Here is an 18,994-nt window from a genome sequence, read left to right as displayed (position 1 = left end):
ATACAGAAGCCCATGGAACCCCATCAGATTGGGTCCCTAATCCATGAACTATTGGAACTCATTTACTAAACTTTTTTAAAACATTACATGAATATATTGTCTCGTACTATAGAATTAGAATTTATAATCCCTATTCCATAATAAGATATCTTTGAGCTATTAATGTATCTTAATTAAAACTATCTTTAGATTGGTTTTTTCATAAAAATGCTTTTTGAGGAAAAAAACCTATTTAAATTAAAAAAATCTGATTTAAATAAAAAAATTGATTATATCCACCCTGTTTCTATACATTTCAAAGAGAGATGAATACTGAGATATCCCGTGTTTACAATTCATTTAAATGATAGGATGTTCTTTTGACCTCTGAATTATCAGAATTACAGCATATACAGGGACTGTTGATTACATTGTTGACCCTACTCATATATATGTAAATATACAAAAACACAAACATTACCTGCTCACATGTCTTTTGAAGGTTATTTATTTAGCGGGATGCTTAACCCTTTCTACTAATGCATCACAGCATGACAAACAACTACGCTTTTTTTGCAATACAACCAGTGAAAACAAGCCACCTCAAAAGTTTAGAAGTACACCTCCCTGATGTCATGTCTCAGCTAACATTGGGCCTCATCCTCCAAACACTTATTACACAGCATAATCCCAACTATTGTGATTAGTCACATCAAAAAGAATAATTCCGTGACTTCAATCGGCTTACAGTCGTAGGAACTACACTTAGTAGTTAGAATTTGCAGAATTGTAAACTGTAAACTCTCAGAGTTAGCAGTATGTCTCTCCTTTTTCTGAGGAGCATCCAAGTTACCCATGACACCAGCTACAAATGCTAAATGGCAATTATTACTATTAATAAAAGTAAAAAAATGTTAGAACAGCATTAAGGTTGCTATGGAAAGCACTCAAGTCAGAAAATGCCAACATTAGGGTTGACTGCATATCCTTCCCTTTGCCCTAGGTGCACATGCACTATGACACATTCTTTAATTATAGGACAATATATTATTATTGTTGCCAGTTCACTGTCTCATTCAGTGAGCAGGTCACATGGTGCCCCACAGAGGGGAGAGCTGTTCAATATTTATTTGTATCCTCAGTGTTCAATAAGGAAAGGTCATCTCGTGCATTGTACAAGACAGGCTACACCTACACAGCCAAGCTTCCTTCACTACACAATGTCCATCCAAAGCTGAACATAGTTACAAACAAAAGAGGCCTTTGAAAATGATAGTCTAGCTGTTGCTCCATGTGGCAGCTATAACAGCAGCAATCACAAGTGGACACAGAACACTAATTAAATCATAGCAGGAATTAAATATACTTACAGAATTCACTCATGTCTAATCAAAAAGAAATAAAACTTCAATTTAAAACATTCATTCATTAGTAACTTTCCTGAAAGAAAGTTGTGTCACAAACTGACAAAAAGGCAGGATATTTAAAATGAAGGAGAATACTACTCCCTATCTCTGGGGAGAAAAGGCAGAGTATAGTATCATTTAAGAGTTTAACTGAGCAGGGTGGTTGGGGTTTTTTTTCAGTTTTGGCAGCATACATGTCCAATTATTTTTAAATGACCCAGTCTATTGGATCAAACAGCCCACATTTTCAGATTGATTGATTTATTTTTTAAACTCAAAAAGTAGCTCATGAAAAGACTGAAGGTCCTGAAGGCTGAAGTCTGGTATTTATTCCCAGAGCAGGTGACGCACACTCAGTGGCATTCCCCAGGCTGCCACACAATATACCTAAACCACATCCTATGGGGCGATTGAGTTGGATTGCTGAGCAAGGAAACTGCCTGCTGCTCATTGTTTCTATTGTGTTCAAGGAATCAGGGCTTTGTGTACATTTTTGTAGATACACAGGATTGAATTACAGAAGTATCTGACTTGCATCATCAATTTCTCCTCCTAACAGAAGCAACCCGTCATGGTCCAGAATATTGGCTAATCACTCAGGCCAAAAGGGGCAACAATACAAATAGAATCTTATGAGGTTCAAGGGGAAAGAATTGTCAGGAAGTAAGTGTTGGCTGGGACCAGGGGTGGGGCTATTGACGTGTACCTGTAAAAGAGGGGTATTTTTGTTCCCTTATGGACTCAGAGACTGTTTGAACTATTGATTCCTAGCTCTACCCTGTTCCAGCCAGTACTCTGATTTTTACTCTGTGGTAGCAGCTCACCATTTGTGGTTACTGCTGCTTTGCAGGATTAGCATAATTGGTATGTGCATTTCCACAGCAGCACGATAATAATTGTAATGTAAAGTGGGAATGGTAGTGTGACATTTCACTCCATATGCTTTATGAAAATATGCTTATGATATGAATATGACATAACAGATATATTTCATGGAAGATGGCTCATGTGAGATATCATTGGAAAGGTTAGGATTTACTGAATGCAATTATCCAATTTGTATTCCTTTTATCATTTCTGTATCTGAAGTTTGGAATACTGACTATGTATCTGTATTTCAACTCTGCCATTTTGGGTGGTGCCGGCTGCTAACACTTCAGGTACAACAATAGAAAAGCCAGACAGGGCGGATGGCCCATCAGCGAGGACAATGGACTGTGAAAAGGCTTGGCCTTCCTGCCAATGTTCCATACTGCCACTGACTCATGGACGCTGTGACACTAGTAGGTCGGGTGGTCTTGTCACCTGATACTAATCATTACCTAGGACTTCTTGTAACTTTCCACTGGAAGGGAAGGGGGGGTCAAGTTTGGAAAACAAATCCTATTTAAGGGGGGAAGGGGAAGAAGACAAAGGGGGCTCCTCCTCTTCATGGCCTGTCTGTCCAAGAAGAAAGACTGCTAAAGCAACCTGAAGGGAAGGCAAGAGGGGAGTCCAGACTGAGATAGGGGTCCAGTCTGAAAAGGAATATAACTGGAACTCTGAACCACAGAAACTTTGCAGGTAATTTAGGTAAGAAATTACATTTTGTAAGCTGTTTCTTAAGTATATTGAGCTTAGCTTGCGTATTTTGCTTTATTTGGTCAGTAATCTGTTTTGTTCTGTCTATTATCTCTTGTATTCACTTTTGTAGTTAATAAAATTTTTTTTGTTTATTATCAAAACCAGTTTATGTAATTTCTAATGGGGGGGCTGCAAGAAGTTGTGCATATCTTCCTCCACATTAAGGGTGGGGGCAAATTTCATAAAACCTTTTGGGTTTGTACCCCTTAAAGGGAGTGGGCAGCAGGGTGTTGGGGCAAGCCCTTAAAGCTGAATCATTCCAGAGCAGATCTCCGTCTCTCTGTGTTGCTGGGTGTGGCCCTGCCTGTGAGCTTTGTTGGAAGAGGCTTGTGAGCCTCACCCAGAAAGCCCAGGTAAAGGGGACCCAGGCTGGCAGAACAGTCTGACTCAATTAAACCCCAGCACATGAGATGATACCCCAAAGGGCCCAAACCCTTTACAGGTAGGTTTTACCATTTATTTTAAAAGCACTGCACAATACCTGCAGAAATATCCAAATCATGGCACTTGGAAAGCACCATTTACAGTGCTTCAGTGAAGAGCCACAGTAACAGGTAATGAAGCCCAGAGAAGTAGAAAAAGGGGAGGAACATATGGCTCAGGCTGTCCTATTATATTTTAAATATAAAACCTGAAAAGATTCCGAGTGCCCTCAACTCTTATTGACTTCAGTGGAGGTGCTGTATGCATGCAACTCCTATGGACTTCAATGGAAGTTGACGGTCTCAGCTGAACACATTCAATTACTAATCTGACTAAAACAAACAATAAATAAATCTTTGAGCAAACACTGAAGTGGGCATTTCAGCGTTAATGAAAATTATATTGAATTTTCTTTCTTTAGTTTTATTCATACTATGCAAACATCTAGCCAATGCAAACAGCACTTTACATATAGACATAGCAATCTAAACTAAAACAGCATTTTGCAATAAAACTCTTGTTTATTGAAGCAGCGATGAACACATCATGTGACCTTTCATTTTTAGGATAAGAGCATTGGATTGGCTTGCCAGCTAGCCAGCATTTGAAATGACTTGGTTTTGAAAGGTAAACAAGCCTCACTTTTACTTGACTGGTGCCCAATAAATCAAGTGAGGCTAAAGAACTATAAAGAATTTCTAGACAAATAGCTTGCTCTAGAGCCCAGCTACTTCAGGCATGCATAGTTCTGCACAGTGTTTTGTGAAGTCAGTTACACTTGCCAGTCTATTTGGTGTCCTAAAGTACAACAGAACTTTTCCTTTTCCTCCAAACTGAGGGTCTGCTTCTGCACTTCTTACTCCAAGAAAACTCTTGTTGACTTCAAGAAGAATTTTTCCTGGGTAAGAGGACAAGATCAGGGCCCCTGACTGTAATTTCCTTTAAGGGTAAATCTTATAGACTGTAATGTCAACTCTGACAGCAAAAACTGATGAATGTAAATAAAAGAGTGTAGAGTACAGATCAGGCACAAAATACAGATGTGAATAAACAGATCTTTATTTATGGTCAATTTTGTAAAGACTTTTGTGTTAGGGAAAGAAGAGAGAGAGAGAATCTGTGTTTCAGTCTTACTAGAACAATCAGCTATTAAATGTTATTATTTTTATTACACAGGTTTGAAAAATTTAAGTCAGCAATAGTCATAGAGTGATGTGCCACTTGGGATAAACAATAAGCACCAACTGAAGTTCACATTGTAACTCATACCATGTGAAACTCACCATGCTTCATAATTTGTTATGAACTCCAAACTCATACTAAGTTCACAGACCTTTCTTGTGAACCTGGGTGATTTAGGAATTTGCACCTTGGGATAGTTTTGTTGCAAAATCAACAGTTTATGGTTGACTGACTTTTGCTTTGAGATTGTAGGCCCATTCAAATGTGTAAAACAAATAAAATGGGGAGGATATTAAGCCACATGGATCTAAAATATATATGATCCCCTGCAAATGAAATTTGCTGAGTTTTACATAGCTCTAGAATCAACCTGAACTTGTACGCCAAAACAAATTGAATTTTTTTGGTGGACTGAAACATCCAACAGATTTTAGCACCATCATGAACATTCAATAATAAATGAAACATATATTCAGGGTCAAGTCATAATTTGCACTTCCGTTGCACTCATTGTAACAAACGGAATAATTCAAAGTTAGGCTATATTTGTACCAAGTCATTATCTACCGATCTCACATTAGAACCATAGTTTACATTAACCAATTTCATGGAGTAGTTAAATCAGCTCCATGGTTACGCTGGAATCTATAATGCAGAGCACTGGATTTTGCAGTTGACACTATGTGGAACCTGCATTCAAAATTATAGTGGGGATGAGAGTATGTAGTGTGCCTGCTGTTCCTTTAATACTTTCCTTACCATCAGGGCATGGTACAGATCCAAAGTTGAGTCCTCTTATTAAAAATCCCACCACCATTCAAATATCTTTCTTTAGACAGATCATGACAAGCAGAGATGCTTGGACAACAGAGTCAAAGTAAGAATTTTACTACAGCTTTTTACATTTGCTATGACTATGGCCTATGCTCTGAGTGTCACCATATCAACAAGAGGCCATCTGGTTATGGTCAATAAACAGGAAAAACCCCTATAAAATTGATTTTCCCACAGGGCACTCTGGCTTTAAAAATAAATAACTATGATCCAAACACAGCAAAGGGAGCATCTCAGAAAGCAGGTGTCATTGATAGATCATTCTAATCTATTTCTGCACCTTATCTAATGTATTCACATTTTCTGTTTAAAACCTACCGACAGCCCTTAGAGCTGTGTTCTGGAGGCTAATATTCTCAGTCAAATTTTGTGTTCTCAATTGATCCATGAACATAATTAAAACTAAATATGCCTCAGGGCAGCATTTTGCCAAATACTAAGCTTGTCCCAGATCTGATAGACCTTGAAGGTCTAACCTCTCCCAATTCCACCTCCCCAACTAATTTTTGTAGTTTTAAAATTCTGTAGCAGACCACAGACCAGCCTTTCCATCTCTCACTCTGTCACATTGTCTCTCCCACCCACCCATTCCCTCTCTCATGGTTCCTGCCTTACAAAGCTAGTTAGGATGTTGCAGGACTGAGTGTGACTAGGCAGTAGAAAGCTAGCTACAAGCCTCATTAGCAAGCAAAGCAGGTTCCAGTGACAACCAACTATATGCAAAATTAGTTGCTGGGGTGGGAGTGCATGTCAGCTCCTTCACAGGCAGCCACTGACCTATTCAGATAAAACATCCCCTCACACATCACTAAGTGTGAGGTAAAAACCCCTGAAGGGTTGGTTTTATATCTTCTCTTCAGCTCCTAGAAATGTTTTTCTTTTAAATGTTAATGACACTTTTTCATAGAGAATCTTGGCTTGTGATTTATATGGTGATCACTAGGAAAATTGAGAGGAGGATGGGAGCACTCCAAGTTTTTGTGGTTTAAAATAAAATTAAAAAAGCAGGGAGCGAGGGAGAAAACACCATTTTTCATTAGTATTCCTCTCACATTCAGATTTGATTAACAAATATTGAGAAAAATCGTTTCAGGCCTATTTGTGTTCAGATTCAAACTCTTCTATATTTAGCACTCAGACTTAGCAATTCTTCATAGGTCACTTGCACTATTTGCAAATATTATTTATAACATGGTTAGAGCTGGCAGTGGGTTCATTTCAATTGCATTCTTTTTTAAATCTCATTATAAGCATTGTTATAAGTCCTTTGATACAATGGGCCAAATCTTGACTTTCCAACCCTGGAATAGAAAATGAAGTTTATAATCCTCAACCTTGGAATTGCACTGAGATTGCACATTAAGTGCAGCCAGAATTTAGCCCATAATATCAAAGGACATTTCTCTTAAGGAACAGTACATGATTACAACTCACAACTTTATCTTACAAGAACAGGTAGCTTTTATTCCTTCCTCTCTGAAGGATACCCTGAGCTTTTTGCAGAGTCTCAAGATTTCCCTTCCCCAACAATTTTTTTCTCTGTGGTGATGAACTTTAAAAGCATAAAGAAAAGGAGGATTTGTGGCACCTTAGAGACTAACAAATTTATTTGAGCATAAGCTTTCGTGAGCTACAGCTCATTTCATCGGATGCTGTAGCTCACTACAGCTTCTGCTCAAATAAATTTGTTAGTCTCTAAGGTGCCACAAGTCCTCCTTTTCTTTTTGCGGATACAGACTAACATGGCTCCTACTCTGAAACTTGTCATTATTAAAAGCATGTTCATTCCTCAAAAGTCAAAGCACATTTTAAAAATGTCATTGCACAGGCATCCAGCACAGCACATTTTAAAGGTCCAATATGTAGAGATGCTCTGTATTTTCCCCTTCTTGGAAGCAGAGAAGGAAAATAAATGTATTATTTCATGTTAATGCTGGCTAATAAATTCAGATTTAAAGAAAAATCAAAACACTTCTAATCCCCCCCTCATATGTTTAAATTTGTAAAGCAACAAGAACATTATCACAGACAATGGTTTAGCAGTTACACTAGTTCCCAGAGAATTTGTAAAGAGTTTTTCTCTTGTTACCTTGGTAACTGCTACCTTGGCACCCTTGTTGATAAGCTGCACCACATTATCCACTTGGCCTTTGTACGCAGCTATGAGAAGGCGTTCTGAAAGCACGGCGACTGCATCCTGCTGGCTCATGAATTAGGAGAGAAAGGTTTCCAAGGCAAGCAGTGGACAAGTCCCTTCAGTCCAAAACGAAAGCTTCAGATCAGTCCAAACATTGCATGCAAAGGCGAAAAAAGACCCCAGGTCGTTGGAAGGGTAATTTATTACTATGCCATCTTCTGGACCTAGTGATTAGAAAACAAAACTGCCATCAGCAACATTTTGCAAACGGAAACACTGCAGCCACTCATCACTGAACCTCTGAAATGCTCTTGAATTTTCTTCAGATCAGAGGGCTACGGAAAAAACCATCACGCATCCTACAGGTGTAACTGTTGCATTTCTACATGCGACATACAGGATTTGGATACAACACACTTTAATTGTATCCTCCCACCTTCCCTCTTGTTTCTGCTTCAACCACATTGGCATCAACGCTACAGATAGAATTATGGTCTCATATAGGTGCCATCTTCATACCACAGTGATGCTAGAAACAATCCAAAGACAATGCACTGTAGAGAATGCATCCTTTTTTAAAGTACTCCAGGGAGGTTATTTGTGAGTCAGATCTTCCCCAGCATTCCCACTCATTCACAAAAGTACTCTCTCTACTGACTCCTTGATTGACATGCTCACTTTGTTTCTCATAATTTAACCACAAAGTATATTTAAATAAATTCTCCCCTGAAAATTTCTTCCATCTCCAAATTCATTAGGTATTACACATATTGTAAATTTGCCTTTGCACAGATTTCCTTGCATTCATTTATCTGTCCACACTTGCAGCCATTGCTAACACAGCCTGCAGCACTGTGCAGATCCTAAGGCAGAGAAAGAGCATTGGCACAGCAGTTAGACAGTCAACAACGAAGTATATTCAGGACCTCTAATTCAAATTCAAAACTTACAGAATCCATAGGGCTATTTAAAGTCAATACCAGGTGTAGTGTGTATTTCAAATCATTTTGTTTTTAGGTTACAAGGGAGGAGGATAATGATTCAGTTAACTGAAAAGCATGTCTCTTACAAAGAACCACATGCTATTCATCAGGAGCAAAGACAGGGTCGTAATAATGCAAGCTACTGAAATAGAAACCACCAGTCTCTAAGTGTATGGCTAACTTTCTGTCAGGCAGCTAACACATCCACATAAACATAATTTACATGCCTTATAATCAACAGTCTTAATACTCAAAACCAGATTCCACTGCATTTCCCTAATACTGGGGAGAGTACACAGTCACATGGGTAACCTAGGGCCCTACTGCAAGACGAAATATGCCAGTTTTCATTAATATCACAAACTAATATCTAGGGTCAAAGTACTGTAAATTTTATTATTCATAAGCCAGAAACTGCTCCTTAGATAGAAGACTTTTTACAAAATTATTGTTTATAGAAGTCCAGTTGGGGGCAGGTGGTGGTGGTGCGCATAGCATTTCACAAAACATAGGTAAGACAGCTCCACACCTCAAGAAAATTATAGTCTCTCTTGGACAGACACAATACAAGCCAGGAAGGGATCAGGCATTTAGCTGGTCAGCCGAGATTGGGAAAAGGTGACAATTGGGAGGGGGAAAAAATTGTGGGGACAACAAAGGGACCTAGATGGGGCACAGGAAGAAATTATATGTGGCAAGGGGCTGTGTTCAGAAGTTACTTAAAGCTGAAGACAAAGAACACTGGATGCAGAAAGGAAGAGGAAGACAGTGAAGTGATGAAAGGAGTGGGAATAATGTCGGGGGCAGTAAAGGAAGATTATAGCTGCAGCTGTTTTTGGATAGACTGGAGAGGTAAAAGACAAAAAGACCAGAAAATGGGAGATTACAGCAGTCAAGACAAGAGATAACTTAGGTGTGGTTTAGGGTTTTAGATTGTTGAAATGAAGGAGGGATTGATTTTAGCAATATCAAGAAGGGAGATGGTGGAGCGGTATCCACAGTGAATCAGTTGAAAGGCAGGTAGATATGCAAGATTAGACAGAGTTTGAGAGGTCAGAAGTGAAGCGGCACAGTTGATTTGCAAGATGTCATCATAAAGGTGGTAGCACAAACTGTGGGAGCAGCTGAGATTAGCAAGGGGCAGAGCAAACAAAAAAGTGCAGTGGGGAAACCTACCTATCCCCGTGGAGTCTGGGTAACTAAAGATAGAAGTCACGTAAATGGTTGTAATAAATAGGTTGGTCTATAAGATCTATCAAATTTATATCTTACCCCCAAGTATTTGCTTTTCAAAGCTTAAACAAGATGAACCAGCCAGAGCTGTAGCTGTATTGTTAACAACATGTCATTGATGCTTCCAGGTTCCTTCATTACTGTTTCTCCTCATTCCCTGTCCTTCATGACCACCTATTTGCTTGCTTGTTAGAATTCCCCCTCAGCTTTACAGTCACTTATTTGTTCCTATCTTTACCTCTAATTTGGCTGCTCATGCGTTTGAGAAAGTTGCACATGCACAATTATAACTGGTTTTAATCATCTTACAATATTTATGGCCAGACAGTTCATTTTTTCTCCTTTCATAAAAATCAGTGACATCAGTGAGATTTTGAGAGCTTTACAGTGAATCTCTAAGGAAGGCACAATGTGAACATTTTCCCGACAGATGTTTCAAAGGAGATTTACAAAGAAATTCCATGTAGGCATTATGCAAGCTTTAACCACACAATTAGAAGCCACAGAAATGTTCACAAACACTCAAATGATTTGTGGCTCAGCAGACGCTTAGCACCATCACTTAGTGCAAAGGATCTCATGTTAATTACCCTACTAGCAAGTAAAACATTAGAGATTGTACTCACTTTTTGATTTTAGGTTTTTTTCTTATCTTGCTCTCTTTTCTGATTACTGCAGTAAATTCTTTCTGGAAGACACCATTAGCCTTCTCAGCTTGTCATGCTCTGTGATTCTGAAGTGATTTACAGTTATAGCATTGCTGCTATAATGCATTTTCCTTCTTGCCTCTTCCACTGATTGAATCACGTATAAAAGCATATTAAGGAATGGATCCAGCCATCAATTTTTATGTCTGTCTACTGTGCTATTTACGTCTCCTAAAGTCATCCTTTCATCTTCCTTCTTTTCAGATATGTATTGACCTATGAACTGCATTCCCATGTTTGGACCCTTTATATTTCTTTAGCTGCTATGGACTGTGGATTACTCACAATTCAGAAAAGCATGTTTGATGTAAATAAAGCTTGGATGATCAAGAGACCAACTTTTTCTCTCTCGTGAGGAGAGGCAAAAGAAGCAGATGGTGAGAAAGGGAAGAAAAGGAGTACCGGTGGCACCTTAGAGACTAACAAATTTATTAGAGCATAAGCTTTCGTGAGCTACAGCTCACTTCATCGGATGCAACCCTCTTATACTTACTCTGACAAATGACCCTTTCCCAGTGCAACAGATATGTGGAAACTCCACCTCAACAAATCCCCCCAGCTAGGAGTTACTGCACTAGGGCAGGGAGACATCAGTATATGCCCTTCCCAGTAATATTTAACTCTCTGTCCACCTTGCACATCTAGAGTCTCCTCTTTAAAATGTTCATATATGCTGTAAATAGAAAGACAGCTGCCTAAGTGCTACACTAAAACCCATTATATGCTGTGTTCTCACTCTCAAATTGTGCACAAAGAATTCTGCAATGTGGTTTGTGCTTCATACCAATTCCCTGGTGTCAGTGACTAGGCTCCGAACAGTGCTTCCTCATGAAAGCATGACACAATTCAAACACAAGCTAAAGAAAGTATATGAGAACTTATTTTGCTTTTACATATTTTACATTCAGATTCGTCCTCGCTGCATCATTGTATCTAGTATCAGAATACTTACCTTGGGCAGGTAAGCAAAGCAATACCCACTTTTTGCATCCCTCAAAGAAAGCCTGCCAGATGTGATGACCACAGATCCAGTAATAACATAGCTCCATAGAGAACTCAGTTCTGAGAACAGTCTCCCCCCCGCCCCAGTATCCCACTCGTTACTGCAACATCAAAGACAACAGTCCTACTAACATCATGAATTAGTAATTCAGACCCGTAGCAATGACTCAGTGCTATGAATCTTGACAAGGTCTGATATTGATATCCGCAACATGTCCACAGATTCTAGCAAATGGATGACTCAGTCAGTACTGAATATACCTTAGGACATTTTTGTATCTGTAAGTGAACAAAACAAGGTGCATGGTTGCTCAGTGACAAAGTCAGAAAGCTCTTTGGATTCAGTTTCTCCTATACAGAGCCCAAAGAACTGACAAAAATGTAGGTTTCTCTAAACCTGTATAGGCCCTCCTCTGTGATCATTACTAGACTAGTTGATCAATAACATTACCTACACAAAGACTCAAGTAGCAAAAGGCATAAGAATGATTATTTTAAAAAAATAGGCCAAATAATTTTGGAAATTTGTAGAAATATCAAATCTCAGGGATGTTCAAAGGCCTGAAGGGAGTTGGTGATGACATCATTCCATACATACAGCTCACTATCATGGCACTTCCAGGACATATTGCAAAGATAAACCATTGCTTTACTCATTGCTTGTTCTAACGTCACCCTAGGGAAGAAGAATCTTTTAGTGGCAATATTGTTCATAAGAAAATGACAAAAATCACAGGATTTTCTTGCTTTATATTCAGTAGATTATTGAAAAGCTTCCAAAGGAATCAACATATATAAATCCATCAAATATATAAACCCCACAAACACTGAATAAAATAACAAAATAGAAAGGATATAACACATGACAATAGGTCATTAATAATGGCGGTCAAGTTAAGTTGCTGTCTAGATAAAAGAAAAATTGCATCTCTAACAAGGAATTTCCATCGTGCCCGTCACCATGATATCAAGGCACATATACTATAAATAAAGAATCACAATTTTTTTCCCTGCAATGGACAAACTCCATTCCTCACCCGCCCACCAAAAATGTTCCCAAGTCTTTCAAGAAAAACACCCATCATAACTTCTTACTATACAGTATAATGAACAAAAAAAGGAGGATTTTAATGCTGCTTTACGTGCAAATCACTACATAACCCAAATTATGGACTCACTACTGACACTCACATAATAAAGACCATGCATTTTGCAGCAATATTTTACACTATTAATATTTAATAACCATAATTAGTTCTTAAATGGCACTTTACATGCTCATATTGCAATTCTCTTCTTTTGCTCCAATCACTTTCAGTGTAGCATATGTTTCCTTTCCTATTAATATGCACATCAGCGCATTAAAATCTGTACAAAGTTCTCGCTACTCGCTCTCTCACTGTAAATAATATGATCATATTTTGAACAAAGGATGCAACATAAATAATAGTTTTGCATTCTGCATATTTATCTGCTACGAAGAATTTGATTTTTTCCCAGACTCATGGGCTGTTCACTCCCCAGTCTCCTGGATGCAGGTATAGCTTTTCAGAGGCGCCAACTTTCTAATTTCCCCAGGGGGTACTCCACCCCGCTCTGCTCCAAGCCCCACCCCACTTTCCCCCAAGGCCCCACCTCTGCCCCACCTCCTCCCCCAAGTGTGCCCTGCCCTTGCTCTGTCCCCAGCGCCTCCTACCCCCCTCCCCCCAGCACAGCTGATCTGTGGCAGGCAGGAGGAGCTGGGAGAGAGGGAAGGAGCTGATCGGCAGGGCCCACTGGCTGGCGGGAGGAGCTGGGGGAAGAGGGAGGAGCTGATGAGCTTGGCCACTGGTGGGTGCTGAGCATCCACTGTTTTTTTCCCATGGGTGCTCCAGTCCCAGAGCACTTATGGAGTCAGTGCCTATGCAGCTTTTATTTCTTTCTAACCACCATCAAACTCTTGATATTTTAAGGATTCTCCAGGATGTCACATCTTTTCTTCCTTTAACTGCTCTTTTCAGATTCTCAAATGTCTCCAATACAAATTGATCATGAATGTGCTTTGCAATAAGACAATACTCTTTCCAAAGGAGGACATGGTCAGCAAAAAGTACTATAATGGAAAAATCAAAGTGTAGCAGTGCTATCTGGAAAAAGGCAAAGTGATATGAATTATGGGACAATATACATTTGATTCATATTTTTCTTCACAAATAGATATATTAATATAATTTATTTGCAGCACACTTCTTACATTGGTGAACATTTTTAAACTAAAAAAAGATGGTGACTAATAAAAATGATTAGTGTGAAAAATCACCCCCCTGAGTGCAGCAAGTCAGAGCGCTTTAAAGTGCTAGTGTAAACAGTGCACCAGTGCTGGGAGCCATGGTCCCAGCAGTTGGAGCTAATCCCCTCGTGGAGGTGGATTACCAGGAGAGCTGGGAGAGCTCTCTCCCAGCGCTCGCGCACAACCACATTCGCACTTCAAAGCACTGCTGTGGGAGCGCTCCCGCGACAGCACTTTGAAGTTTCCAGTGTAGCCATGCCCTAAATTATAAAAAGAGGCAGATACACATTCAGATGAGATTATATGGGGATCAAGGTTGCAATTTAGGCTATAGCTATACTTGCAGCTGTAGAGTGCTTTGGGTTAAGCCAGCCTTCGGAGAGCACACTAAGGAAAGCACCGCAGTCTGTCCACATTGACAGCTTCAAGTGAACTGGCGTGGCCACATTTGCAGCGGCATTGGGAGAAGTGCATTATGGGCAGCTATCCCGGCGTTCAAGTGGCTGCAACGTGCTTTTCAAATAAGGGGGATGGGGTGGAGTGTGTTGTGCGTATGTGGGGGGAGAGAGAGTGGGTTTTTGGAGTGCTGAGAGTGTGTCAGCATGCTGTCTTGTAAGTTCAGTCCCCCCAACCACCCCTGCCTCTCACTCAAAGCAAACAGTAAATGTTTGTCTGATCAGATAAGCAGCCACTGTCTGAAATGGAGCTTTGAAAGGACACTTCCATATTCCTGCAACAATCTCACAACAAAGGGAAGAGTGACCACTTGGCTTAATTACAGGTTTCAGAGTAGCAGCCGTGTTAGTCTGTATCCGCAAAAAGAAAAGGAGGACTTGTGGCACCTTAGAGACTAACAAATTTATTTGAGCATAAGCTTTCGTGAGCTACAGCTCATTTCATCTGATGAAGCTGTAGCTCACGAAAGCTTATGCTCAAATAAATTTGTTAGTCTCTAAGGTGCCACAAGTACTCCTTTTCTTTTCATTTGGCTTAAAGGGATTATGGGACCTTTCCAGAGGTCAATCAGAGCACAGTAACTTAACTCCTTGTTCACACTGACCCTGAGGTGTTTCAGCCAATACACAACAGCCATTATCCTCTCGAGGAGGTGGAGTACCAGGAGCGCTCCAGCCAGGGAGTCAAACCACTCTACGTGCCTTGCCAGTGTGGATAGGGAGTAAGGTAGAGCACTCTGGGCGGCTTTACTGCAGTATAATGTGCAAGTGTGACCAAGCCCTTAAACTCATCACTGAAATGCCATTGATCTTCTTGTACAGACAGATGCTTCCTCCACCTCCACCTCCCCTCGCCCCCATCCCCATCCCCACCCCCACTTTATGTATTTTCTCTCTTACCAACCTGACGCCCTGACTTTCATTACCTTTGGGAAAAACCTGTCTAAAGGTAACATACTCCACATTGATTCAAGAGCTTATTTGTTTATAAATGCTCTGACTGCCATGTTGCACCTTCCATAATATTCAACATTATTAGTATTTTATATATAGCGTTCCTCAAGTTATCTTCTTACTATAACTAAGTTTCAAAACTTTATTGTTTCCCCTCAGCTCCTTCAAACCACACACACCAGTGCACACACACACTTTTCAAAGACAGTCTATAAAAGCAAGCTTACCTCTCAGTAAGCATTTTCTAGCCAAACAATACTGATATAACAAAACAAAATACGTTGTTTAATACGAAACAGTACGTGTGTGTAAACACACACGTTAGACGCTTGGGTGTTCCTTTGCATATTAACAGCCAGAATGTTTTATCAGCTCACTGATATTTCACAGAAGTGTTGGGGTCTGCGCCCTGGGAACTGACCCAGACATTTGGTCGGGCTTGAGTGAGAACAGAGCTCTTTGTGCTTTGCAGGCATGAAGAAATTCAAGCACAGTGGGATTACTAGATGTTGAGAAATCTTCCTTACTGCCATCATCTTCTGCATTAGATTCAGCTATTGCAAAATTAGGACCTTATTCACCTGCCGCTGAAGTCAATGGCAAAACTCCCACAAAATTTAATGGGAGCAGGATTGGGCCTACATTTTAAAATCCTTTCCAAAATTCATTTCTCTTCCTCTTGAGCTTGCTATTTTGCCTCTGCTTTGTTATTCACAGATTCTTCTCCATGGCAAATTCTCTCATTTGAGTTCTTTAATTTGCTTTCCTTCAGATGACAAAAATGGTTCTGAAATGAATGAGTTTTATTTCTGGATAAAGTCTGGTTCTGGGAGTGGGTAGTGTGTTGGATTAAAGGAATGCTGGTATCAACCTTTCACCTTCAAGGGTCTACGTTCCAATGTCAAACTGAAAATGAGCACAGTGGTCTTATTCTCTTCCCACTCACTAGTGGACGATTACCCCCATTGAAAAGCTACCTTACAAGTTGATGTAATACTCCACCTTCTGCAGCCCGCACTTAAGAGAGGCCCAGGACAGAAACAGAGGAATGATGCAGGTCAGGACTGAGGAGCACTGAAAAAGATATGTGGGGAAGCTTGCAAAGCAGTGGTCTGCACCAGCACTATCAATCTTTCACTTTCAAAAGGCCTATCTTTAGCCAATGGTAAAGAAAAAAATAGTAAATTTTGTGAACATTTTAAAAAGTAATGACATACTGGAAAAGATCAGGAGAGAAATATGATCACAGATGTGTAGATTTTAAGGCCAGAAGGGATCATTATGATAATCTAATCTAATTTACTATATAACACATGTCATAGAAACTCACCCAGTAAACCCAACATTAAGACCATCATTTCTGATGAATGAGAACAGATGTGCATCAGTGCAGCATCAGGAGATTGTCAGAACAGGAAGAAAGGCTATATCTGCATTCACCATCTTTGAAAGATCTTCCTGATGCCAAAATAGCACTGAGTATAGTCTTCATGCCACTGACCTTTTCAAGATCCTATCAGTATCTTGTAAATGGTGGTGGGACAGCCCCAAGAATCCGGCCACAATTAACATCCTTCGATTTCATATAAAGATGCAATTAATGGGCTATGCCAGCTTAGCGATCCAGTAGTAATTCACTGAACAAACATGAACATCTGAGCTGGTGATTCTAGCCCGGTTCTTCGATGCTAGATCAGGTGCAGGTGGAAGTAGTGCTGAGGCAATGCTCGCAAGTCCTAGGAAATGGGCAGATGATTTGCTTTGTTGCATCAGCAATTCCTGCCAGTGTTTTCTCAGGGAAATAGAGGTGTTAATATTTATATTAGTACAGTGCCCAAAATGTGCTAGGCACTGTATAAAGATAGTAGCAAGAACCTAAGAGTTCTGAAGGGAGTTCTGCCTGTAACCGCAACATGCTGTAGAACTGCAATAGGTTACATAGGCTCTGAGTTGTATTTGTAAACATGGTGGCAAGAAACTTACTGGAAGGACACAACTGCATCTCATCAAAGAAAAGTTGTTTCATACTGAAACAAAGGACAGGAATATGTGTAGAGAGAGAAAATTAGTGATTTTTTCATTGTCACTCTTTCCTGGGACTAAAGACATTTGTTGAATGATGCTTGCTCCATGACCCAGACTGCTCTCTGGATTGGTCACATTTGTCAGACGATCAACTTTAGACGAGAATACACCTCACCGGTTGTAAACTAGTGGCTGAAATTCAGAGGGGAAGTGTCTCTAATATATTTTACAAGTGGACAGTTTTGCATTAGGTGTGGCTCATGGTGTTAGATTTAAAAAAAAAGTGCTGAAATGCACTTCTACTACTTCCAGAAGTGATAGTACTGGAAGTGCCGGAACACTGTTACAGCTCCCAAAAGAGTGCCAGAATGGTGGTCTGGAGCATTCCGGCATGACTCAAGTGCTGATCATATCCAACACAACACAGCATTTCCAGTGGTGTCACACTGTATGATGTCATAATCAAGATAAGAGAAAGCACAAACATTCAGCGAGCTGCCACACCTTGGCAAATTCTAAAATGAGAGAGCAAGAAACCGAATGTGTGTCAGTGTGGAAAGTTTTCAGAGTAGCAGCCATGTTAGTCTGTAATCGCAAAAAGAAAAGGAGTACTTGTGGCACCTTAGAGACTAACAAATTTATTTGAACATAAGCTTTCGTGAGCTACAGCTCACTTCATCGGATGCATTCATCAATGTGGAAAGTATATGTACGCTTTTCTGTCCAAAGCAGCAGTTATATTAGAAGTCAGTGTAATAATAATCCTCACTGATGGAACTGGATGTGCTGATTCTCCCTCACCTACACTTTTCACTGAGCAGCTGTCTGTCACTCCTGAACAGAAAAACTGTAGATAATTCAAATGATCATCTTTTTTAGGGCTCCATTAGATGTTCATTGATGTAAATGTATTTTTGGATTAGGCCTCTAAGCAGTACGTGACCTACTGGCAAGTGAACTAAAATCTTCTCTGAATTGATCCTAAATATTCCAACATGCAACCCTCATTTCGGAAACAGAGCCTGGCCATTACATTATACCGTTCATGTGATGCCCAGTGTCTTGGATTATACTGTGGGAGGGCATACTGAAGGAATACTGGATGGCTCAGGGGGTTTGCTCATCTATTACAGAATCATTTGCCCCTAGGTCACAGGTTCAAGTCCAGGCCAGGTTAATAGCAATCCAAAATGATCATCTCATGGCTGTGTAGGGTCCTAAGCCAAAATAATTGAAGGTCTCCATTCAGCTTCAAGTAAAGAAGTGCCCATAAGTCAAAATACAGCACCACAACATACATTAATCGATACCTTTGTAAGTAATTTCAGCAGACAAACAAAGAAGCCAGTCTTGTGGCTAGACTAGTTTATCACCCTTACCTGTTGCCCTGTGGGTCAGAGCTGAGGTACATTGGCATGTAAATGAGGCTGATAGAGGATTTGAAGATTGCAATGCTGTACAGTAGACATTCACTTAATTCTTTTCCCTAAAATAACACATAAGATCATGATTACCCTTGATGTGTTTATGCTGTGTACCACACACAGTAAATACAGTAGCACAAAGCATTAAGAGGTGATGTAAACAACAGGATGCCCATGACATTGCAAACTATCTGCACCAAAATTACTTTTAAGTAACACCTCTGTTATAAATGTTAATTGGAAACCATTACTATCTGTAGTTCTCTCATTAAACGTTCCAAAGGAATTCTAAATCTTTGAGCCTTAACCAATCTTTTATAAAAGCAGCATGATAAATTCTTCTTATTGTCTTTTTTCC

General features: G+C 39.8%; 1 protein-coding gene across 5 annotated transcripts in view; it reads right to left on the bottom strand.

The window, feature by feature from the left end:
- The window catches only part of ANKRD6 (ankyrin repeat domain 6), an 86,946-nt gene that overhangs the window by 51,335 nt on the left and 16,617 nt on the right, over positions 1-18,994 (bottom strand). For 3 of the 5 annotated variants that reach the window (XM_038394960.2, XM_043510656.1, XM_043510655.1), the window contains exons 2-3: positions 18,592-18,698; positions 7,537-7,808 (exon numbers count right to left, since the gene is read on the bottom strand). In XM_038394960.2, the coding sequence (XP_038250888.1) occupies positions 7,537-7,656 (120 nt within the window). In that variant the 5' untranslated portion in view covers positions 7,657-7,808; positions 18,592-18,698. Of the gene's footprint in view, positions 1-7,536; positions 7,809-10,426; positions 10,489-18,591; positions 18,699-18,994 lie in introns of all 5 variants that reach the window. The other 2 variants (XM_043510651.1, XM_043510652.1) reach the window with 2 other exon arrangements.

The sequence above is a fragment of the Dermochelys coriacea genome, chromosome 3 (assembly GCF_009764565.3).
Source record: "Dermochelys coriacea isolate rDerCor1 chromosome 3, rDerCor1.pri.v4, whole genome shotgun sequence".
Lineage (NCBI taxonomy): Eukaryota > Metazoa > Chordata > Testudines > Dermochelyidae > Dermochelys > Dermochelys coriacea.
This window is presented reverse-complemented; position numbering and strand designations above follow the sequence as displayed.